We start from the raw sequence: 23,976 nt of genomic DNA on the forward strand, positions 1-23,976 counted from the left end.
TCCCCAGAACTTTCTCCAGCGGTGGAAGTATGTCCAGTATGCAGCCACAGGAGGCTCTTGAGTACGAGCGTGACTAGTGCAACTGAGGACCTGAAACTGTAATTTGTTTCACTGCGGGTAATTAAACCTAAATAGTCACACATTTCCTTTGCGAGGGATCTGAGAGCCACATCTCCGAGGCCGCATTGCCAGCTGGCTTCCTGTTAGATCCTGCAGTAGGAGGCGTCAGAGGGGGACTGGAGGGGGTGGGGCAGGAGATGGCCTCCTATCTTGTCCTGGCAGGGTCACTCCTGCAGTGGCCAGCGTCCATCTCCTTCCAGCACCCTGGAGCGGGCCTTGTGGCTCGGTGCAGCAGCACCCCTCGGTCAGCCACGCTTGTTCTGTGGATGTCAGGCACGCTGATGGCATCAGAATTTACACCTGTTTGAATTTTGTCTCCCTCATTACTAGCGAGGTGACTGCATTTTACGTTACCCCCGTTTCATCGTCTCCTGTGCCCTGCTTGTTCATACTCTGTGGCCCGCGCACTTTCCTGTCAGGCTGTTACTGATTTGTAGACATTCCTCTTACCTGTTGGATATGAATTCCGTGTGTTGCAAATACTTCCTTTCGTTAGGTGGTTTTTATTACCACTCTATGGTATTCTTTTGTCCTGTGAAAGATGTAAAATTTTATGTGGTCAGAATTGTGCGCTCCTTTATGCCTTCTTGCTATAACCCGGACTAATCTAGCCCAGAGTTAGAAACACATCCTTCTGTAGTTTTAGTAATACTCTGATGGATTTTTTAACGTTAAGTTCTTTTGGTTCATTGGAAATTGTATATGTGCAAGTGTATCAGGTCAGGAATTAATATAATTAATTTCCCTCAAAGCTGACAGAGTGCTCCAAGCCCACTCTTTCCTCCTTGATTTTAAATGCTGCCTGTTTAAGGCCCTGTCCTTTCGTTCAATTTGTTCAGTTCCTTGAATTCTGCTATCGCTCGGCAGTGTGTGTGGTGCGGCATGGCGTGGAGGGAGGGTCAGAGCACACGGCCCAGCTCACGTGGGTACCACTGCAGCTCTGCATGGACCCTGCGCTCCATCTTCAAGGTAAAATCCTGAAGCTCAGAGTTTCAGCGATGTGCTCACTTCACGGACCCTCAGCCTGAGGTTTCCAGCCGAGAGGGCCGGCTCCAAAGCCTGTGTTTTCTAGAAACTCGAGTGACAGGACCGGGGTCTGGGTGGTTCAGAAATGGTGCTCCAGGAGCACCTCAGCGTCAGAGCGCCCAAACCTCTGTCTGGGCTCGTTTTCTCTTCACTCTACACTTTACCTGGGAATCTCGTGCTTTCCTTTGGCTTCAGATACCATCTGGATGCCAAAGACCTATAGGCCTGTTTCTCCACCCAACCTGCCCCCCGGGCTCCAGGCCCAGGCATGGACCTGCCTGGGGACATTCCCCTGCAGGGCTCAAGCAGACCCCTTCCCGCCAGCCCACATCTTTCTTCTCCCCACTCAGGGACCGCCACCAGCACCCCCTGGGGGTTTGAGCTGCCATCCTGGGCAGCCATCTTTGTTTTTTTAAATTGTGTTTCGTTGTTGTGGTTGTTTTTGGTTTTTGTTTGTTTGGTTGGTTTTTTTTGGCTTCACCGCACGGCATGTGGCATCTTAGTTCCCTGACCAGGGATCGAACCCGTGCCCCCTGCAGTGGAAGCGTGGAGCCCTAACCACTGGACTGCCGGGGCACTCCCTGGGCAGCCGTCCTTGACTCGTCACTCGCTCTCACTCTGTCCATCCTTTCTGGAGTCCTGTCAGCATCTGCCGGCTGTGCCCTCCCTGTGGCTAGAGGGGCCTGCTGAAAGCACCACCTAATCAGCTCTGCAGAGCAGGCCTACTGCCCGCAAAATAAAACGGACATTCCCTGAGCGCCCCCTGGGGGCTTCACTGCTTTTGGCCTGGCCCACACTCCTCTGGGGTTGGACCTCCTCTTCCTCCCCTGCGCCCTCTCTCACCTCAAGTGAACCCCACTCCCCTGGGCCTCCCCAGAAACCACTCACGTTGGTTTCATGCTGGTTCCTGGTGTCGGGGTCTGTTTCAGGGAGCCCAAGGCAAGACGTGAGCTGTACAGTAAGTCCCCTACATACGAACCTTCAAGCTGTGAACTTTCAAAGATGTGAACGTGTGTTCCATCAATGTCAGGCATGAGCGAAATCGCAGCTCGCCCTCCGTGTCCTATTGCTGGCGATCCTGCAGCTCTACCATCTCCCACCTCCTCTCCCTCCTCCAGTCAATAACGCTTCTTGCCTTTTCACTCGATGCCAGCCCCTGGATACCAGCTGTTGTACTGGACTACTGTACTTTCCAAGGTACTGCACTGTAAGATTAAAAAGGTTTATTTTTTGTGTTTGTTTGTTTTTATGTATTATTTGTGTGAAAAGTATTATGAACCTATTACAGCACAGTACTACATAGCCAATTGTGTTAGCTGGGTACCTAGGCTAACTCTGTTAGACGTGTGGACAAATTGGACTTACGAATGCACTCTGGGAATGGAACTCGCTCATACGTAGGGGACTTAGCGTATTTGTTTTAGGGTGGGTGAGCTTTCCGGAGCTGCCATGACACTGACCACAAACGCAGCAACTTAAATCCACACGCTTATCCTCTTATAGTTCTGTAGGTCAGAAGTCCAGTTTGGGTCCCTTGGGCTACAGTCAGGGTGTCTCAGGGCCCCCTTCTTCCTGGAGACTCCAGGGGAGGATCCATTTCCTTGCTTGTTTGTGTCACTGGCAGAATTCACTTCCTTGCGGTTGTAGGACTGAGGTCCCCCCTCCTCACTGGCTCTCAGCTTCTGAGGTCACCCACGTTTCTTGTTTTTAAAAATTTATTTTTGGCTGCGTTGGGTCTTCATTGCTGGGTGAGGGCTTTCTCTAGTTGAGGCGAGCGGGGGCTTCTCTTCGTTGTGTTGCACGGGCTTCTCATTGCTGTGGAGCACAGGCTGTAGGTGCGTGGGCTTCAGTAGTTGTAGCACGCAGGCTCAGTAGTTGGGGCATGCGGGTTCTAGGGTGTGCAGGCTTCAGTAGTTGTGGCGCATGGGCTTAGTTGCTCCACGGAATGTGGGATCTTCCTGGAGCAGGGATCGAACTCACGTCCCCTGCATTGGCAGGCAGATTCATAGAGGCAGAAAGTAGAATGGTGGTTACCAGGGGCTGCAGGAGAGGACAAAGGGAATTACTGTTTAATGGGGGCAGAGTTTGGGACGATGAAAAGTTCAGGATATGGATGGTGCTGTTGGTAGCACAACATGTGAGTTCGCTTAATGCCCCTGAACTGTACACTTGAAAGTGGTTAGGATGGTAAATTTTATGTGATGTGTGTTTCACAACGACAACGACAAAAACAACAACAGCAACACGGAGAGTTGAGTTCTGGGCCCTGGGAAACAGCTGAGGGTCAGGTCCCTCTCCCGGCCGGCCGAGGGGGATCTCCCTGCCCCCACTTTGTATACAGACCCTCTGCCGCATCACTTGCGGGGGTCACGTCTGGCGCTTCACTGAGGATGGAGAGACAATGTTTCACCGGCAGGGGGCGCCAAGTACCCGTGCACCTGCCCCGCTCCGCCGGCCTGTCCAGCCAAGTCTCCCACCGTCTGGGTTTTGAGAGGAGTCTCCCAGAAGGAGCCTCGGCTCCTCTCATGCTGGCTCCTGGGCGAGATGCGTGGAGCCGATACGCCCCGTGTTTCTCTGATCCCATTTGCTCACAAACCCTCCACTTAGAGAAGAAGCTCCTTTACTGTCGAGAGAATTTGCTCCTAAAACCATTACAAGAAAAATTATTGAATAAATATCATGAGATTACTGTGTCAGTCAGGGCTGGATCAGGAGAGAGAAGCCACACAGTAATTGGCACGGGAGAGTTTGCTATAGAGGACCGTGAACGGAGACTGGGTGGCCTACGAAGGAACGCAGGACCGCAGCTGTAGGGATGCCTGGTCAGCAGACCCCGGCGGCAGGGGGCCGCACCCTCAGGAGGAGTGAGTCAGGGGCCAGGCGCTGCCTGGGCGCATCATACGTGGGCGTGGGAACCGAGCGTCCCCGTGTCACACGTGAGAAGACGCAGGTGCAGGGGCGGCTGCTTCCTCTCTGGGGTCTCAGACCCTGGGGCCCGGCAGTACAGACAGGGAGCAGCCCCTGTGGGATCCAGCAGTGAGCCCTGTCCCCTCCCCTAGGGGCAGGGGATCTCCCCACCCCATGACACCGTCTGAGCTGGTCTCTGGGTGGCACTGGCTGCCAGGCCACTCGCAGGGGAGAAAGACCACTTGGGCTCACCCTTCAGGGCTCAGCTTACTCCACTGGGCCTGAGCCTACCATGAACCACAGGGGAGGGCCTCGTGCTCGTCCAGTGCCTGTGTTTCCCAGAGGACCTGGCATGGGCCCCGGACCCTGCAGGGGCCCCTCCTCAATCAACACAGCTGCTATTTTCCCATCTGGTGGCCCGTGGCCAGGCAGGGGTGAGGAGAGGACCCTCAGGGAGCTGCCTGCAGGCCTGCTAGAGAAGGTGGGGTCTGATGGCCTTGCCTTCCCAATGCGGAAGCCACCTGCTCAGAGTGGCTGTGCCGCAAGGAGGAGCCAGACGAGGCCGACAGGCATGATGGCTACTCTGGGCCTGTCATGGCCATCTGGGTCCTCCCCATCTCCACCTTCATCTCCACTGTACCGTCTCCACCCCCACCATCTCTATCTCTACCTCCACCACCGTCTGCACCATCTCCAGCTCCACCATCACCATCTCCACCTCCACCAACTCTATCTCTGCCTCCACCACCATCTGCACCATCTCCAGCTCCACCATCTCCATCGCCACCTCCACCACCATCTCCACCTCCACCATCTCCACCTCCACCATCTCTATCTCTACCTCCACCACAATCTGCACCATCTCCAGCTCCACCATGTCTACCTCCACCATCTCCACCATCTCCACCATGTCCACCTCCACCACCATCTACACCTCCATCATCTCCACCTCCACCATCTCTATCTCTACCTCCACCACCATCTGCACCATCTCCAGCTCCGCCATCTCCATCGCCACCATCTCCATCGCCATCTCCACCATGTCCACCTCCACCATCCTCACCTCCAGCACCTCCACCTCCACCATCTCCACCTCCATCCCCCAGTGCCTATGAATCTCAGCACAGAGAAGCTTCTTTGACCTCAATCCTCACCTCTGACCTGAGAATGAGGCAGGGCAGTTATCCCCTTCAGCTTCAGACGGAAAACTCGAAGCTCCCTGAGGGTTTTCGAGCTTGGGGCGGGTTCCTATAAAAGATGATTGGACCTCTTCTCAAGGGTGTGTGAGCTGAACCGAGGGCAGTTGGGGCTTCAGGGGAACAGGAGGCTGGCTGGCTGGGAGACCCTCAGGTGGGTTTCTGGATCCATCCATGTGGGGAGGAGATGGTTCTAGCCTGTGAGCTCAGGGAATCCCCTGGGCCTGGCCTGTTCTCTCTGCCCTGAGGCCCGAGGGCTGCAGCTGGCCTCCCAGAGGTCATCAGCTTGGCCCAGAGGAGCTGGCTGTTTTGTGAGTAGGGGCTTCCATCCCTGGAGGGATCCAGGATACAGCCTCTCCCCCTCTTAAGGGCAGATTGCTTGCGGATGAAACAGCATCGTCCTAGGGCAGCACCCACTGTCATGAGCACTGACCCTAACCCACCTGTCCAGGGTGTCCCCTTACCCAGCCTCCACCGTCCCACCTTCCCCTCTCAAGCTCATCTTTCCACAGGGACAGCCCCTCCTGTCTTCCTGGGAACATCACACCCTCACACCCCTGCACCCAGACCTAGTGGCGTATACAGCAAACACGTGTCCTTCCTCACCATCCTGGGGGAGGCTGGCCCCGACTCAGCCAGGACCTCAGTGCAGCTGGAGGAATGTCGAGGTGACCTCTCATCCCAGGGCCGCCCACATGGCTTCTCCTTGTCCGTGAAAAAGCAGCTCTGCACAGCAACAAGCCAGAGCTGCCCATCTCTTAAGTTCTGGCCCTGGAGTTCCCAGAACGTCCCTTCTTCTGTGATCCACCGACAATAGCAACCACTAATGCCAGCCTGGATCTGGTGGGGGGAGGGGCAGCCAAGAGTCTCTGATGACCTTTGAAGCGTCTCTGATGACCTTTGAAGCGTCTCTGATGACCTCTCTGGAGAGAAGAGGAGCAGCCGGCTCTCAGCAGGGGAGACAGCTCTGCACAGGGGGGTCCAGTGTGCCCAGTGGGTGCCAGGACAGGATGAATGTGGGAGCAGCAGCGTGGGGCCCCAGCACGATGGCCCCTCTGGGACTCTCCCAACCCCCTCCTCACTACCTGCCTGAAACCACCTGCGCCAGCAGACCACGTGCCCTGTGCACGGGGAACGGAAGCCAGGGCCCTGCCTCTCAGGCACTCCCTCTAACGGGGATGCGTGGGCAGCCTGTAGGCCTCGGGAGTTTGCCCTGGGGCACGGAGGAGCTCCATGGAAGTAGGGTGCAGGGACCCGAGTCTACGGGATGGGGGAGGGGAGGGCATCGCAGACAGGGGAGCAGCTTCATCCAGCGCCCTGCCTCCCAGGGTGCTCGTTCCCTAGTACCGGTCAGTGTGGAGCCACAGCCCCAGGCTGGGGCAGGCTCCAGGGTGCTGTCTGATCTGCCCCCCACATCTGGCCCATCTCCCCCGTTCCAGCCTGCTAGCTGTGTACAATCGCCTGCGAGGTCTGGCCTAGCCTCTCTCGTGGAGTGGTGCAGGCCTCTGTGAGTCTGTGGCCTCCTGGGACACTGGTGGACACCTGGGCCGTGCTCTTGGCTTGTCTCCCTTGGTGCAGGGCATCTGAGAGAGGGCAGCTGGCAGGAAACACTGGCCGAGACTTCAGCCCCCGCTGAACGCGTGGAAGGCCTGGGTCACAGGTGCTGAGTCGCCCCTGCATCTGTGCTTGCCACCACCTAGGGCAGAGGCAGGCAGGACGGCTGGTCAATTTTAACTAGCTTGAATTCTCCCTTGAAATAATTCTGTTTGTAATCAGAAAAAGCACAGAAAGCTTCAGTCTCTTATTAAGTGGACTTCCTCACGCAAGAAAGGTCAGTTCAGCTCTTGCAAGGTAGTTGTTTTGCAATGCCCGTACTAGAATCCCTCTACCCAACCCTCCCTCGCAGGACCTGGACTTCGGGGTGGGGGTATTACCCATCTTCCACCACTCAGAGAGGCGGAGCCCTTGTCCAGGTGGGGAGCCCACTTGCTCCATCCCTTTGACTTGGGAAGGGCCCAGGCTGAGAGCTACCAATCCCTGAGGGGGCCCCCATCTTCCTGACCCGGCTCCCTGAACCCTCAGACCAGCACGTGCTGCGGGGTGTGTGGACTGGGGGCACCGTAGGGCAGAGGGGTCCCCACCAGTGACAATGTGACCAGCTGTCCATGGGGCCAGAGTCTATGCTAGGGGCTGAGGGTGACAGAGGTGACCAAGCCAGGTGAAGTGATCCATGGTTGGAGAATCCCAAGTCCCTCCCTCCCTCCCCTCGGAGCCCATGACACTCCTCTAGGTCAGGTCCTTAGGGGTACCCAGTCACTCTCCTGGCCCTCGTCTTGTCCCCTGAGGCCTCCAGAGGGCACAGGGCAGGACCAGGGCCTGAGGACGCGGTTCTAGCCATGGGCAGTGGGGTGTGTGCAGGAGTGCCGCCGGGTGCACGCGTGTATGGCCCCACCCGCTCTAGTCCAGAGGGGTGCAAAGGCTCCTGGCACAGGCGAGGCCCCAGGAAAGTATCCTGGGGGCCTGAGGCCAGTAAGAGTTCGGGGATCAGCTGCGCTCCACCCTGAGGGCTCCTCTCCGCACCCTAACACAGAGATATCCCCACTCTCAGCCAGCTCTCTCCCCAGGGGCGCTGCCCTCGCCGGTCTCATGGCACAGAGACGCACAGCAGTCCTTCTCCAGACACCTTGCCCAGCTCTTCTTCGGGCTGGGGTGAGGGTGGGTGCATCTGCAGGATCCTGCCCGCTCCTTGGCAGGCTGCCCTCACCCGCCCCTCATCTTGCCCCGCAGCCCAGCCGGGCGCGGAGCCTTCCAGGCGCTCACTTGCGGTGGGCCGCGCCCCCAGGGCTGCAGGAAGGGGGCTTGCGCTGGGGAGGGGATCCGTCCTGGGGGAAGGACCGTCCAGTGAGGGAAAACATATTTTGGGCTATAGGGCGCGTCCTTAGGGTACTCGTCCTAGGGATGGGAGCATCCTGGGGGAGGAAGCGTCCTGAGGGGTAGCACGTCCTGGGGGAGCACGACCTGAGGGAGGGCACCTGGGTGGGAGGGAGGCGCATCCTAAGGGGCGCAGAGCACATCCTGGGGGAAGGCACCTCCTGGGGGCGGGCTTTTTGCGGCCCCATCCCCGCCTGGGCTCCGCCCCCGGGCGCCCCTAGCGCCCCCAGCCGGGACTCAGCTGCACCGCGCGCCGCAGCTGGATGGTGCGCCACACAGCTGGACCGCGCGCCACAGCTGGTCAGCCATGGAGACAAGAGCGCGGCGGCGCCCGCACGTTTTCCCGCTACTGCTGCTGCTGCTGCTGCTCTGCGGTAAGGGGACGCTCGGTCCGGCACCGGGGGCCCAACCGCCTCTGGGGCTCTGGGATCCGCGCGGCCTTTGCCTTGCTGCATCCGCACCTGGCTGCACCTCCTCCCCTGCACCGACCTGGGCGAGCCTGGTGCGCCCCGCTCCGGAGGGGCGAGGGGTGACTGGGTGCGGTCCCCAGGCTCTCTCCAAGCCGATGGCGACGGACCGGACTAGGAAGGAAGGCGCAGGGTCTCCTGCGGGCTCTGCATCGCCAGCCGCAGACTCGGCCTGGGCCTGCCCCTTCCATTTGCGATGTCCCCGGCCTCGCTGCCCTGGAGCTGGGGACGCCATGCCAGCGCGACACCCCGAGCGAGCAGCGGCGGCGAGCATGTCCGTCTCCCTCCTCCCTGTGAGATAGTGCGCTCCTCGTCCCGGGGCTCCTGCGTTCACACCAGGCGCAGGGGTGTGGATGAGAGGAATCCAGAACTGGGAGGGCTAGATCTTCCCTGCTGTGCCGGTCCTTCCGAGGACAATGTTTCAGTGTGAGTGTGTGTGCGCGCGTCTGGAGAGACTGGCTGGAGGGGGCAGGGGGCGGCTTTCCGAGGCTTCCCCTCTCAGATCCCTTCTCCAGCAAGAAAACACAACTCCTGGGAGAACACATTGCTCACAAATTGGGAATGGATTGAATGAAAAGGTTGTTTTGAAAAATCGTTCTAAAGAAATCATCCAAGAACAAATAATAGGGTATGCGTGTTTGGGGAGGGCTTCGGTGGGAGAGACTTGCTGAGACTGGGAGTTGCAGAGCAGGGTCTGAGCCTGGCCAGCTCTGGGAGGACGGAGCCCTGGCCTGGGGTTCAAGGGTCTCAGGCCCTGTCCGTGGGGGCCACTGTCCCCTGGGTCCTTTGGGATGCTCCCTTGCTCTCACTGGTCTCAGTCTCCCTGGCTGTAAGATGCAAAATTGGGCTTATTTGAAATATCATTGTCCGCTTTTTTTTTTTTTTTTGCGGTACGCGGGCCTCTCACTGTTGTGGCCTCTCCCGTTGCGGAGCACAGGCTCCGGACGCGCAGGCTCAGCGGCCACGGCTCACGGGCCCAGCCGCTCCGCGGCATGTGGGATCTTCCCGGACCGGGGCACAAACCCGCGTCCCCTGCATCGGCAGGCGGACTCTCAACCACTGTGCCACCAGGGAAACCCCATTGTCAGCTTTGATGACGTGAAATTTGGAAAAGGCTGCATAGGCCCATCGGCATCTTGAACTCTAGGTTACCCTTCCACTGGAGATGCCTGGGGTGGAGAAAGTGTGACTTCATTTCATATTCTGGGGTTAGAGCCCTAGGGTTAGCTGGGTTTTGTGTTGAAGGAAAGGGTGATCGGTGGCTTCCAGAAATCAGGAGTGCACTGATGCGGCATTTCAGCAACCTTCAAATACAAAGCTCTTGGATGGAGGTTTTGGGCCTTGTAATGGAAGCGGAATCCTTTGCTTCACTATGAGGGAAGCTGAGGTTCTCCTCACCAGCCTGTAGCATGGAGTTGAGAAGGCCCAAAGGCAGACCCCGTGCAGAAATCTCCTGTGTTAATAATCTTGGGCTCACGTGGGCACGGTTCTGGAGGCCACCTTGTCTTGTCTTGTTGGTCCCAGTGTCCCCCTCCCATGGAGCCTGGGGTGGGGACCAGGCCAGCCTGTCAGCAGACACAGCCCGGTGCTGGTCTGGTCAGAGTGAGGGCCTCAGGAACTGGCTCCTGACTGCGTCAGGGAGATGCAGGGAGAGGCAAACCTGCTCTTGGTCCCGTGCTGCTTTGTCATAGGTGGGATGGGGGCCATATCAGCCCTGGAGGCTGCTGCATCTTGAAGGAGGGTTTCAGGGCTGCCGGCTGTCTATGCTCTGGATCCTGACACCCTGCTGTCCCTGAGCTGCCTCTGAGCTGTGCCAAGTGGGGGGCCTGGCTTCCCAGAGCGCAGGGCCACAGGGGGGGCCGGTTCCTCTTGACCATAGGGGCCCATCGGGGGCTCTGAAGGGCCCATCAGGGAAGGTGCTTCTTTGAAAATTACAAACCCTAATTCAGAAGCAGTTGCTGCCGTGCAGGGCCCTGGGGTAGTGAGGTCAAGAGAAGTCCACTCAGCTGGGCCTCTGCCTCTGTGTCTGTTCCCACCCGGAGCCAACACTGACCTCAGCTTGGGCTGCTCACTGCTCAGAAGTCAATGTTCGAGAGACAGGAGTTGGTGGGGGGAAAGAGATGCTTTATTCAGGAATCCAGGAACCTGGGAAGATGGCAGACTAGCATCCCCCAAACCAACTCCGCGTTGCCTATCAGAGGGCAGGAGCTTTTAAAGGAAAGCTTCCAGGACGTGCTGGAGACTGCGTGCAAAGCACATGGAGCCGCTTGTGTCATGGCGACAGTGTGATCATCACGCAGGTAGCCTTTCCCCTCTGGTGGCGGTTTTTATCAAGTATGTACAAAACAGCCCAGGAGTATGCAGCAGACACTGTCATCTGTCTTCTTCAGGGAGGGAATAAAGATTCTGTGACTGCTCTATGGCTGATTTACTCTTTAACTTGTTACCATTCTCTAGGCCCAACTGCTATTTTTGTCACTACATGTCTACATCCTTTCAATCATTAATTCTTGAGCCAGGCTTTTGTGACTCAGGGGAGGCCCCTAGGAGACGAAAGCTTTTTGCTACAAACAAGAAACAGGGGACCCAGAAGGGCTTCTGTACCTGAGAGGGTCCTGCAGAGTCCTGCTTGGTTTCAGTCCCCCCTTTTCTTTGATATTTTCCAATCCTGAGGAGGAAGAGGTGCAGAATATGAAAGGGAAGAAAGTTTTGGATGGAAAGGTTAATCATAAACTTAGCAGAGGAACTTGGTTTTGGTTCCGTTTTTGTTTTAACTTTTCCCAAATCTTTGAGGGAATGGGGTGATGATCACTCTGGTTACTTCCTGGTGAAACAAGGCCTAGTCCTGCCTCAATTTGGGGAATTGGACACAGAGTTGGAAATAGTCCCTATTTCCAAGCTTAGCATCAATATTTTGTATTATGAAAACATTACTTCCCTCTTTGATTGCTTTGTCATAGCACCTAGACAAACATTTGAAAATTAGTAGATACATTACAATGAGGATAATAATCAAAATGCGCGTTTGTACTATTCTCCAAATGTATTTTTTCCCTTAATGGTTAAAGCAGACATACAATGTATGTTTAATAGACCGCAAACAGGCTGTTTTAAATTAGCATAAAATTTGAGTTAAATCAGGTAAACCAGAAAGACTTCCCTATACCTCAATATGTGAAAATTTCTTCTGTCATTTCCCCCTTTTGATTGCAAATCTTTCAGTAGAAAGCACTGATGATCAAAGTATCTGTCTCTTGATTGTGTTTGCTGCCTGCCCTGGGTCTATCATGTCCCTTGGTGCTACTCCTACTTTTTGTTTATATGTTTGCCTAGTTATCCATGTTGGGGGAAAACTAATCAGAGATAACAAACAGCTACAAAGGTATGTTGACAGGGAAACATTTTATAGGTTATACATCTTATCAATTATATCAAATTGTCACACAAACATTGCACGTGCTCCAAGCAGTAGACTTAAAGCAAGCAGTGATACGTGTCACGAGTAGTTATACTCTGTGACAACTTTATTAGAGAAATTTTTTCATATAATGTTTTCCATGTAATTTAATAGACCAAATAATCTTAATTAGTTTAATATGTCTTTCTGAGATGGCTCAGGGGCCCTTTGGGAAACTCAAAGTTAGCTAGAGAAAGAAACTTACAGTCTGTTATCAAAGCCGCTCAATATTCCAGGAAAACTTTGTTCTCTTAACAGAGAGAGAAAAGCAAACTCTAGTCCTGTATTAGTTTGCTTTTAAATTCAATCTAATCTCAATCAATCCTGACCATGCACAAAACTCTTTTCTTAAGGTTCCTTTTCCATAAACCTTCTGCAACTTTCTGTATCTATATAAGTTTGTCCCTTATTTTTTCCCATCTAGAAACAATGAGCTCTAGGACAAAATTATTTTCCCTTTTTCTTTAACAAAAATATCTCCATCCTTCTCTTGCTGACAACATATTTTCTTTACATTCTGAAATGATTTCCTTATTATTTTTAATAGTTTAATCGCATATTTATTAGAATTTTTGACCCTTAAAAACCTTAATCGCCAGCAAAAACCAAAAGCCAACTAACTGAACTGTTTGTTATACCAACGTTTTCTGATTGACAAACTTATAAACATGTTCTCTAACCTCTAAAAACATTTCTTAAAAAATACGTTTTTATAGCATAATTTCTCTTTAAAGTGGTTCAAGATGTGTGTCTAATAAACCCAAACACCTTTAGTTTTTTTTTTCTCTCGTAAGACAAAAGAAGATAGACTTGTCTAGCAATCAATGTTCCAGTACTTTATCTTAAAAATGACCTAGACCTTCAAGAAATGTTTATCATTTAACTTAATTCAGAAAAACTCGAAAGTTTCAAGTTACTAAGAATCTGGAAAGACTAAAACATAATTACTTCTAAAGAGTTCACCTAAAAGCTTCTATACCACTTATCTCTATTTTTTTTACTTATGACAGTATCATCATACAAAATTAATTTTCTTGTTGACAAGTTTTTCAGTAGATATAATATGAATTTACTGACTTTCAGTAAACCTAGATGCAATAAAATTATCATACTTAACATTGATGACTCTAAAGACATGTCTGTATTAACTATACTTAAACTAACTTTAATGCTGGATATTAATTTAATACTGAATATTCCCCAGATCACATGAACCTGAAATTCATTTTGGTTAGTTTTTTGTTGTATTTAGAAATGTTTGATTTGTAAGCACTTACTTTTCTTTAAGCCAATTAAGTAGCGCTCATTTACAAATTAGTTTTGGTAATACTATCCAGAGATAAAGACATATAATTATAATGTATACATAGACATACATATATCCAGATAGGCAGAGATCTCATAGCTTCATTAAATTAATTAATTAATTAATTAATTTATGGCTGCGTTGGGTCTTCGTTGCTGCGCGCGGGCTTCCCTAGTTGCGGCGAGTGGGGGCTCCTCTTCATTGCGGTGCGTGGGCTTCTCATTGCGGTGGCTTCTCTTGTTGTGGAGCATGGGCTCTAAGTGTGTGGGCTTCAGTAATTGTGGCAGGTGGGCTCAGTAGTTGTGGCTCGTGGTCTCTAGAGTGCAGGCTCAGTAGTTGTGGCGCACGGGCTTATTTGCTCCGTGGCATCTGGGATCTTCCTGGACCAGGGATCGAACCCGTGTCCCCTGAATTGGCAGGCAGATGCTTAACCACTGCACCACTGGGAAGTCCCATACCTTCATTTTAAAACTTATTCATGAATCAGGTATTTATTTCAATACAAAACTTATTAGTTTATAAATCTTACCCCATTTTTCCTCTCTATTGTGAAACAGCTCTAATGCATAATAGTAGCGTAGTTTAGGGACCCATTAAAGGGCAAAATTTTCCCCCTGAATCTAGGGAGTATTATGGCCAGGTTGTATTACAAAGGAAAATCATCTTTTTACATTTCATTGCTTTGCAACTGGAAGTGGTCCACTTCTGCAGGATGCACCCTGAGGTGCTGCATTCAGAAAACAGATTTTGTTTCCCATAGAAGTCACACTTATGCCCAAGACAAATGCAAAGATACACACAAAGAACAAAATTCAACTCTTGTAGCACAAGAACAGAAGGGTGAAGTCCAACAATTCCCTCGACTTACCCAAATGAGGTTCCCTCTTTTTAACAACAAACAACATACAAATGGAAAGATAGGGAATCAGGACATCGTGTGTCATGGCAATTCACCTGGCCAGTGTAAAACCAAAAATAATAGTTGGACCAAGTTAAGTTTACTTACTTGAGTTTAAAAAGCCTCTCCCCCCATCCTTTTTCACTTTTGGTTGAAGTTCTACTAATTAACCCAAGGCCTACTGCTCGGTTTCATGCCTAGCCCTTGACCAGCCCCTTGGGTCTGGGTGTGAATTCTGGGGGCCTCCCTTTGCAGCAGCTTAACCCCAAGATTATGAGACACTTACTTACTGGCCCTTAGCTTCAGTTTCCCCCACTCTAGTGTTGCAGGAATAGCACCCTATAAAGCGCTGTTGTGATAGCCATTTGGATTCAATGAGTTCAGTCCCCATAACGATGTGCGGGGACCAAGAGTGTGGAATGAAAGGGTTGTGTGTATGGGAAGCTCCCATCAGTGCCTGGCACACATTCTGTGGGCACTCGAGTTTGCTAGCAGCTGTGGCTACCAGCGGCTCACAGCACCCCCAGACAGAGTGCCCATGCCAGTGTGTATGTGTATGAACATGTCACTGTCACTGTTTTTGTCACTGGTGGGCGTAATGTTGTCCTGCTGTTGAGCCACCTCCTGTCACATTGGATTCTGTGGACTCAAGCGAGCCCAGAGGCAGTGGCTGGATATCAAGTACCCCAGCGACGCAGTGATTGCAAGGAGGTGGTTAGCCGAGAGGCGTTTGAAGGTCCTCTGACGTCCCTATGCATCGTATAGATACAGAAACTGAGGTCCAGGGTGGGGAGGGAACTCCTCAGACTGCAGGGACTGGGGGCAGAACCTTTCAGAAACCACACTCTCCCACAGCCCTCGTGACCGTGGCCCATCGCTGCAGAGTCTGCCGAGTCTGCTCGATGCTGATTTGCACAAGAGGAGAACGAGAGCTCCTGTATTTCATTTCCAAGTGACTGGCCATAAAAGGCCTTTCTCCTGGAAATGCATCTGTTTGGCTGTTTCTCATCTCCCAGAGTCTGGAAGTCCCCTAGACAAAAGGAACACAGTCCTCCATTTTCTTTGTTTCCCTGATGGAACCAACTGAAATGGTTTTCTATTTCGACTTAATTCCCGAGACCTTTACTAATGCAGCTGGTAGCTTGAGGGGGTGGCAGCAACACACTTTCTTGGTGTTGTCAGGAATCTGCATCTTTACCTCACTGTTATAACACAGGGCAGGTTGTTGGGTTTGGCTGGGAGCCCCTGAAGCCTGTGCATCAGAAATGGTGCCATGGGCTTCCCTGGTGGCGCAGCGGTTGAGAATCTGCCTGCGAATGCAGGGGACGCGGGTTCGAGCCCTGGTCTGGGAGCATCCCACACGCCGCGGAGCAACTAGGGCCATGAGCCACAACTACTGAGCCTGCGAGTCTGGAGCGTGTGCTCCGCAACAAGAGAGGCCGCGATAGTGAGAGGCCCGCGCACCGCGATGAAGAGTGGCCCCCGCTCACCACAACTAGGGAAAGCCCTTGCACAGAAACGAAGACCCAACACAGCAAAAATAAAATTAAAAAAAAAAAAAAAGGAAATGGTGCCGTAATTACCAGTCTCCCCACCCCCTCACGGAGGGCACCTGTGGTTGATCAGACAGGTGTCCCATGGTGCCTGCCCTGTGCATCCTCACAGCATCCCCTGCCCGCCCCCATGGGCGGGAGAATTTATCCCAGGAAACCTGCCTTAGGATGTCATGTGGTCCTTGACGATACATTCTCAACCTGCCCTGGCCAGGCCCCTGTGGTGCTGGGTATGTGGCGATTCTGGGACACACGGAGATTCTGGGTTCATGGAGATTCTGTCCATGAGGAAGCAGGAAGGAAGAGGAGGAAGGGGCTCCGGTGGTGGGGAGAAGTGGGAGGGGAGGAGGAGAAAGCCCTGGGCTGGGTCTCAGTGATCCGACAGGTGGCCATTGGGTCAGGCTGAGGATGTCTAGGTGTTCCAGGTCCAGGGTTCCGGGTCCAAGGGGTCCAACAGGTCCAGGGGGTCCAGGTATTCAAGGTCTAGGGGGCATCTAGGAGGTCCAGGGTCCAGGTATTCAAGGCCCAAGGGGTCCAGGGGGTCCAGGTCCAGAGGATTAAAGTCCAGGTCATCCAGGTCCATGGATCCAGGTTCAGTTGGGTCTAGATGGTGGTCCAGGTGGTATAGACGGGCCAGGTCCAGTCGGGCCATGGCTGGGAGGAGTGGCAGCAGCCAGCAGGGGCGAACAGTGTGAGACTTGCCTGGCCCGTGCCCATGTGGGAGGAGGGTGGAGCCCAGGACAGCCATGAAGGATACTGAGAGGATACTGTCAGGGGATGACAAGACCAGGCCCAGGAATGGGTACAAGGGCTGGATGTCAGGTGGACTTTCAGAGCCTGTGGTGGGGAGCCTGTCAGTGAGCTGCGGGGAAAAGATGCCTTTGGAACAGGGCAACCAGTGGGAGAAAGGAGCATAGGCTGCCTTCTATCATCTGCCTCCACCTCAGCCTGAGAGCCTGCGTTCCCTAAAGTCACTAACTGCGGGCCTGCACGGCCCTGGACCCAGGGCTGCACCTGGGTTTGGCCCCCTGCCGTGTTACTGAGCAGGTCGATGACTTTCCCCGGTCACAGTGGTCCTGTCTTGCCGGGCTGTTGCAGGGCTCGGCGAGCTGGACCACACTTAGGACAGGGCACTCAGTGGACATCGGTCAGTACTGAAGCGGAGGGAAGCCGGGCGAGGAGGTGTCACGGCAGGTGTCACGGCTCCATTTCCAGATAGGGAAACCGAGCCTCAGAGAGGAGAGTGAGTGCGTCTGGGCTGGGGAGCAGAGCCACGGGGCTGTGTGACTCCCCTCTGACTCTTGGTTTCAGCGCTCCCATTTTCTGTCTCTTACTCTGCAGAGTGTGGGCCTGGGTCTCGCATCACCCACCTGGAGCTTGTCAGAGATTAGCATCTTGGTGCCCCAGGCCTGCGGGGTTAGAATCTTCATTGCACAAGATCTCCACGTGCCTGTGTGCACGTAACTGTGAGCAAGCATTGCTCTTCCCACTTGTTCTCAGCTCTGACAGCACGTTGGAATTATGTGGCCGTAGGGGCAGTTTAAGAAACACCGATTCTTGGTCCCTGTCTCAGGGCCTGGGCTGTGGCCTGGGTGAGTCTGGTGTGCGGCCAAGTCAGACACCTCACGTGGTCACCCTGAGAGACTCAGTCTCTTAAATGATATTATATCAATTCACGTATAGCACAAGAACCTTCCATTTTTGCCCTTTATATTATCACTGTCATACATTTTATTTAAACTTAAGTTGTAAATCCACAATACATTATTTATTTATTTATTTATTTTTATAAATTTATTTATTTAATTTTGGCTGCTTTGGGTCTTCGTTGCTGCGCGCGGCCTTTCTCTAGTTGCAGCGAGCGGGGGCTACTCTTCATTGTGGTGCGTGGGCTTCTCATTGCGGTGGCTTCTCTTGTTGTGGAGCACGGGCTCTAGGTGCGTGGGCTTCAGTGGTTGTGGTTCACAGGCTTAGTTGCTCCGCGGTATGTGGGATCTTCCCGGACCAGGGATTGAACCCGTGTTCCCTGCACTGGCAGGTGGATTCTCAACCACTGCGCCACCAGGGAAGTCCCCACAGTACGTTATGGTTTTTGTTTTCACAGTCAGTTATCTTTTAAAAGATTTAAATATTGAGAAACAAACTTTATATATTTACTCCTAGAGTTACAATTTCTGGTGCTCTTCATTCCTTTGTGAAGATCAATATTTACTTCTGATATTATTTTCCTTCTCCCTAAAGGAAATTCTTAACTATTACTTGAAGTTTGAGTGTGCTTGTAATACCTTCTTTCAACTTTTGAATGTTTGAAAAAACTTTTATTTTTTAAAAAAGCTTTTTGAGATATAACTCACATACCACACATTCACCCATTTAAAGTATATAGTTCAATGTTTTTTAGTATATTTACAGAGTTTTGCAACTATCACCACCATCCAGTTGAGAACATTTCATCACTCCTAAATAAATTCCATGCTCACTAGCAGTGATGACCCATTCCACCAACCCCCTTGGCCTTAAGTAATCTAATCTGCACTCTGCCTCTATAGATTTGGCTATTCTGCAGACTTCATTAAATGGAATCATACAATATGTGGTATTTTGTGACCGGCATCTTTCACTTAACATAATGTTTTCAAGGTTTATCCAAGCTGTAGCACGTGTCAGTACTTCATTCTTTTATGGAAAGAAATTACACTACTACCTCTAGTAGTGTAATTGTGGGGTCATATAATCATTGTATTTTTAACATTTTGAGGAACTGCCAGGAAACTATTTTTCAATGTGGCTGCATCATTTTACGTTTCTACCAGCAGCATATGAGGGTTCAAATTTCTCCACATCTTCACCAACATTTGTTAGATCTTTTTTTTTCTCCCCTCCCCTCCCCCCACCTCTGTTAGATCTTTTTGATAATAGCTATCTTGGGGGGTGTGAAGTGATATCTGATTATGGTTTTGACTTGCATTGCCCTGATGGCTAACGATGTTGATTGTCTTCTCATGTGCTTATTGGTCATTTGTGTATATTTTTGGAGAAATGTTTATTCAGATCCTTTGCCTATTTTTAAATGGGTCATTGCTCTCTTTTTATAGAGTCATAAGAGTTCTTTATCTATTCTAGATACAAGCCCCTTATCAGAAATACGATTTTCATACATTTTCTTTCATTCGGTGGGTTGTCTTTTCACTCTATTGATGGTGTCTTTTGAAGAACAAAAGTTAAAAAATTTGATATAGTTCACTTTCTGTCTTTTTCTTTTGTTGTTTGTGCTTTTGGTGTCATATTTAAGAAGACTTTGTCTTATACAAGGACACAAAGACTTTCTCCTTTTATCCTAAGAATTTTTATAGTTTAGCTCTTACATTTAGCTCTCTTATATGTTTTGAGTTAATTTTTGTGTAAATTGTGAGGAAAGGGTCTAACTTTATTCTCTTGCATGTGTATATACAGTAATTCCAGCACCATTTGTTGAAAAGACTATTCTTTCCCTGGTGAATTGTCTTGGTACATTTATAGAAAATAATTTTATTCTAAAATGAAGGTTGATTCTTGCACTCTCAATTTTATTCCATTGATCTATATGTCTACCCTCATGCCAGTACCACACTGTCTTCATTATTGTAAGATTATTGTAAGTTGTGAAGTTGTGAGTCCCACATAGGCACACATGCACCAGATACACACAGTAGGGCAGCGTGCACATAGACACACACATGTACAAACACACATACCACACAGACATACGTATACACACAACACACATACACACATCAGGACACACACGGCAGGGCAGCACACATATATACATACACACATACATATGTCAGGATACACATGGCAGGGCAGATATACCTACACACACAACACACACAGATGTGAACACAACACACACACACTAAGACACACACACACACATAGATGCACACACATACATATATCAATACGACATATGCACTCCAGGACATGCACAGCAGGGCTTTCTCTTGATTATATGATGGGAGCCAAAGCTGGGGGTCACGAGAGGGAAGATTACGAGGGGGGGAACTGACCCCTGGAAATCGGATGCCTGGAGAGTGTGGGGGGACGGGTCCTGAGGGTTGGACAGGCGGGTGTTCCCAGTGGGAGGAGGGTGTTCTCTGGGGGTGGAGGGGACAGGAAGTGTTGGGGGCAGAGTTCAGGAAGAGTGATGAGAAATCCTGGGGCAGGGGTCCTGCCAGACCCCAAGAGTGTTCAAAGGCCTGGCCGCTGTTGCTGGACCCTGCAGCCCTCAGCCCCTGGCCTCCTGGAGTTCAAGGGGGTGGCTTTGACAGGGTGGGCAGTCCTTACTGTCAAGGGCCCTCTGTCGCTGCCCAGAGGCCTGGGACTGTCATCAGACTCTCAGAACGCTTCCTGGGACATGCTGCGGGTGCCCTCACCCTCGAGGTGCAGTGGTCGCCCCTGCTCCCTGCCCCCACCCAGCCCGGACTCCGTCAGCCCTCAGCCTCTCCACTCCCGGGACCCCTGTCCCTCTGCATGCTGTCCTCTTACCTGCTTCTTCCCATGCCGCCCTGGGAGGCCACGGGCCCTCTGGGTCCTGTCTCCTGGATGCCTCCAAGTGGGTCACTCTTTCTGCACTGGCTTCAACCTCCCCGGGTCACATGGAGGTCAAGGTGAAGGAGGAAGACCCCAGCTGGCCTTGAGGGTCATCAGCAGGAGCCTTTCAAGGCTCAGGCCAGCAATTCCAGCAGTGCTCACGGCTGTCTCCTCTCTAGGGGAGTGTCCCCCAGTGGGCGGCTGCAATGAGAAGCGCATGCTGGCCATGCTGCCCCACTGCGGCCAGACCTTTGCTGAAAGGATGAAGAAGGTGGAGGTCTGGAAGTGGTGCAACTTGTCGGAGTTCATCGTGTGAGTGTCCCTGCTCAGGCACTGGGCCTGCCCTCGCCCTGCCCTCACCCAGCCCACGCCCTGCCCATGCCCTGCCCACAGCCCGTCTGTATCCTGCTGACCGTGTGCCCGTGCCCCGCCCTTGCCCTGCCCACGTCCTGCCCTCGGCGTCTGTGCCCCGTATGCTCCGAGGTCCACTCCAAGCCTCACAGCCCTCCGCTCCCTGCACGGACCACCCTGGCAGTTCCAAACTGGACACTCCAGGCTGTGTGTCCCCCATTCCTCTGAGCGAGGTCATGTCTCTGGGAAACCCTGACACCCACTGCCCTTCCTGAATTGGGTTAGTGCCCTGCCCTGGCGTGCCTGCCTCTCTTCACGGTCCATGCTGGGTGGAAATTGTCATTTTGGGTTTTCTTCACAGCACCGGCCAGGGCTGGGTTTGTAGTCAGGACCAGTGGACCCCAGAGAAACTGAACCCCGCTGGTTTCTACCTGGTGCGGCGGGAGCAGTGCCTCACCACAGAGAGCCCCACGTTCTAGAAGCTCCCGAGGTTTTGATCTCCTCTGGTCACACCTAGCATCAGGTGTCAAGGTGGCCCTTTCACCTCCTCAGAAATCACCTACAGGCTGTGCCCGCCCTCCTCCACTTCCCACTTGGCCACCTCAATCTGGTGCGCTGCTGGCGGCCGCTGCAGACTCACACTGTCCTGTGAGCCGTGCTCGCCTGGAGGCCCCATCCTCCCTGGGAGCCCCGGATTTGCTCAGTTGCATCAACCCTTTCCCCTCCAAGACCCCGGCCCCTGTGCTCTCTGCCCCCAGTGGCTGTTCTAGGGGCTTCCATGCCCAACTCCCCCGGGGATAGTGGCAGGCCCCTCGCAGACATAGTTGTTCGCTGAACCAAACAGTATGAAATTTCTGTGTCTGCTGGGAAAGGGGGCTGGGGGTTCGGGAAGGGGCTTGGCCAGGCTTCTTCTTGTCCTCTGAGCCTGGCCTGGATGCCAAGCCTGGAGTGGACACACAGGGGTCAGGGGTAAGGGAGGATGAGGTGGGCGCTTCCCATCCTGTGCCTTTGTCACCTGCTAAAGCCTCAGCGAGGAGATCAGACATCCAGCCCTGGGGCCTGAGGACAGCAGAGGGGGCAGCCAGGAGGCGGGTCTGGGAATTGGAGAGAGAGGGGCCGACTTCCACCTGAGTAGGGAAGTTTGCCTGGCGGGAGAGGGAGTCTGACGGGGGCGGTTTGCCTCGCTCCTGGCCTCTGCATCCCCCTTTCCCATCTGGCCTATGGCTGCGTCTTCTCTTGCTCTGGAAGCCAGACTGAAGGGAGGACATGGGGAGGCTCTGGGTGACCAGGGGACGCTTGGGAAGCACAGACCCTGTCGTGACCCTGGCTCTGCAATGTCACACAAACAGCAGCTTCCTTGTGAAGGACACCCTGATTTCATCTCCAGCCTGAACTTGGGCTGGCGAGTTAACAGGGCTTGGGAGCAGTGTGTGCAAATGTGTGCATCCCTGCCTTCTGCCTCCCCAGCCCAGGGAAGGGCGGGATGCTGGGATGTGGGAGTTGGCCTCTACAACTCTTGCCATGTGCCTGAGTGCCCGACCTTTCGGTGTCTTTTATCCTAAAAGCGTTTGCTATTAAAATTCGGAGGCACTTCCCAGCGTTCTTGGGAAGCACCAGGTGTGGGCATTTTGCGCCTGGCCCCGTAGGTCGACCCACGGAGATGGGTGTTGTGCTCAGCTCTGCCCCGTTCCTGGCCTTTGGGACTCACCCCGAGACCTCACCGAGCAACGACTATGTGCCAGGCACTTGTCAGGAGTGTATTCACTTCACCTCATTTGGTCCTTTCAGTCACCTTATCGGATAAGAATTATGAACCCCATTTACAGGCGGGGAAACTGAGGCTCACGGAGGCTAAGTAATGTGGACAAAGTCAGGAAGATGGTCAGTGGGCTAGCTGGGATTGAAGGACATTGATTCTTCATCCTGACCCCTAAGCTGCTGTCCTGTGCTGTTTTCTGTGCACGGGCGTCACTCGGGCCACACACCACTCCCCAGCCCCTGCAGGCTTGCTGTCCACAGTGGGGCTTCCCCCAGCTCCATCTGCTTCGTTTCAGCCCTACTGAGCCCTGGGGTGGGTCGGGGCTGGGCAGGGTGTCCGGTTAGAGGCTCTGTCTGGGGTGGCAGGTCACTGACGGGGCCCAGTGGGAGGGGTGGGTCTTGGGGAGTGATGGGTTTGCCTGAGGACCTGCCTGGTGAGGTGTCCCAGAGCCTGAGCATGTCCCAGGGGCCACATCACGGCTCTGCACACAGATTCCAGGCTGTACCCTTTGCTTCCCGCTCTCTTTTGCCTCGTGTGGCTCTCCCTTGTCTGCGTTAGCTGAGGGGTGCAGGGCAGACGTGTGCCTGACCAGCAACCCAAGCGTCTGGACTGGGAAACCGCCCGGGGCTGCCGGGAGGCGTGGGCACTACGAAGGCCTGATTTAGTGATTAGCCGCCCCGTTTCCCACCGCCTTTCCAGGCAGAGACGAGGTTCTGTACAGGAAGCTCCTTGCAGGAAGCAGTTCCTTCCTGTTGCTCAGGCCAGGCCACTCGCCCTGGGTCCACACCGGAGGGAGGAGGGGGGCCACAGGGCCTGCTGCCTGTGGGGATCTGAGGCAGGAGCCTCTCCCGCTCCCATACCTGTCCTGCATGCAGCACTCTGCCAGCTGCAAGAGAGTGTGGGCAGTGGTGGAGCTGGTGCACCTTGGCACGTGTCTGACCAGCCCTCTCACCAGAGCACCTTGGACAATGGCTGCCAGCCTAGGCCACCACTCCCAGGGGCCGCTAATCCCAGGCCAGCTGGCCGTGGGGCTGAACTCTGGGTCCTGGTAGCTGTAGCCCTTGGTTGGCTTCAAGGACCGTCCAGAGCCAGCCCGCTGGATGGACGTGGCTCCTCATAGGTGGTTTGCTGAGTGCCCTTTCCGGTTGACTGACACAGACAGGAAGACCCTGGGGCGGGGGGAATCCCATGTGTCCTGTCAGATGCGGGCTGGGGGACGTGACGTCTCAGAGGAAGACAGGCCGGGGCTGGGCTCACAGGTGGGACACGCTCCCCCAAACCAGGTAAATGAGGGCAAGCTGACTTGACTGGGAGGCCGCTGGTCCTTGGCCTGCCTCAGAGAGACCTCTTCCCCGGGGAGCCCATAGAGTGGCCTTAGGTGACAAGGGCCTTGCAGGTCCAAGTGGCTGTGACTCCACACATCCCTTGGC

The 23,976-nt window shown here is 53.3% G+C and overlaps 1 protein-coding gene across 11 annotated transcripts in view; it reads left to right on the top strand.

The window, feature by feature from the left end:
• Positions 1 to 23,976, top strand: part of RAMP3 (receptor activity modifying protein 3) — a 469,110-nt gene that overhangs the window by 27,068 nt on the left and 418,066 nt on the right. The window contains exons 1-2 of one of the 11 annotated variants that reach the window (XM_060157459.1): positions 8,422 to 8,554; positions 20,616 to 20,748. The exons of 9 other annotated variants lie outside the window; for them this stretch is intronic. In XM_060157459.1, the coding sequence (XP_060013442.1) occupies positions 8,488 to 8,554; positions 20,616 to 20,748 (200 nt within the window). In that variant the 5' untranslated portion in view covers positions 8,422 to 8,487. Of the gene's footprint in view, positions 1 to 8,421; positions 8,555 to 20,615; positions 20,751 to 23,976 lie in introns of those variants that run through there. One more of the 11 variants, XM_060157461.1, reaches the window with a different exon arrangement.

This window comes from Lagenorhynchus albirostris, chromosome 8 (genome assembly GCF_949774975.1).
Source record: "Lagenorhynchus albirostris chromosome 8, mLagAlb1.1, whole genome shotgun sequence".
Classification (NCBI taxonomy): Eukaryota; Metazoa; Chordata; class Mammalia; order Artiodactyla; family Delphinidae; genus Lagenorhynchus; species Lagenorhynchus albirostris.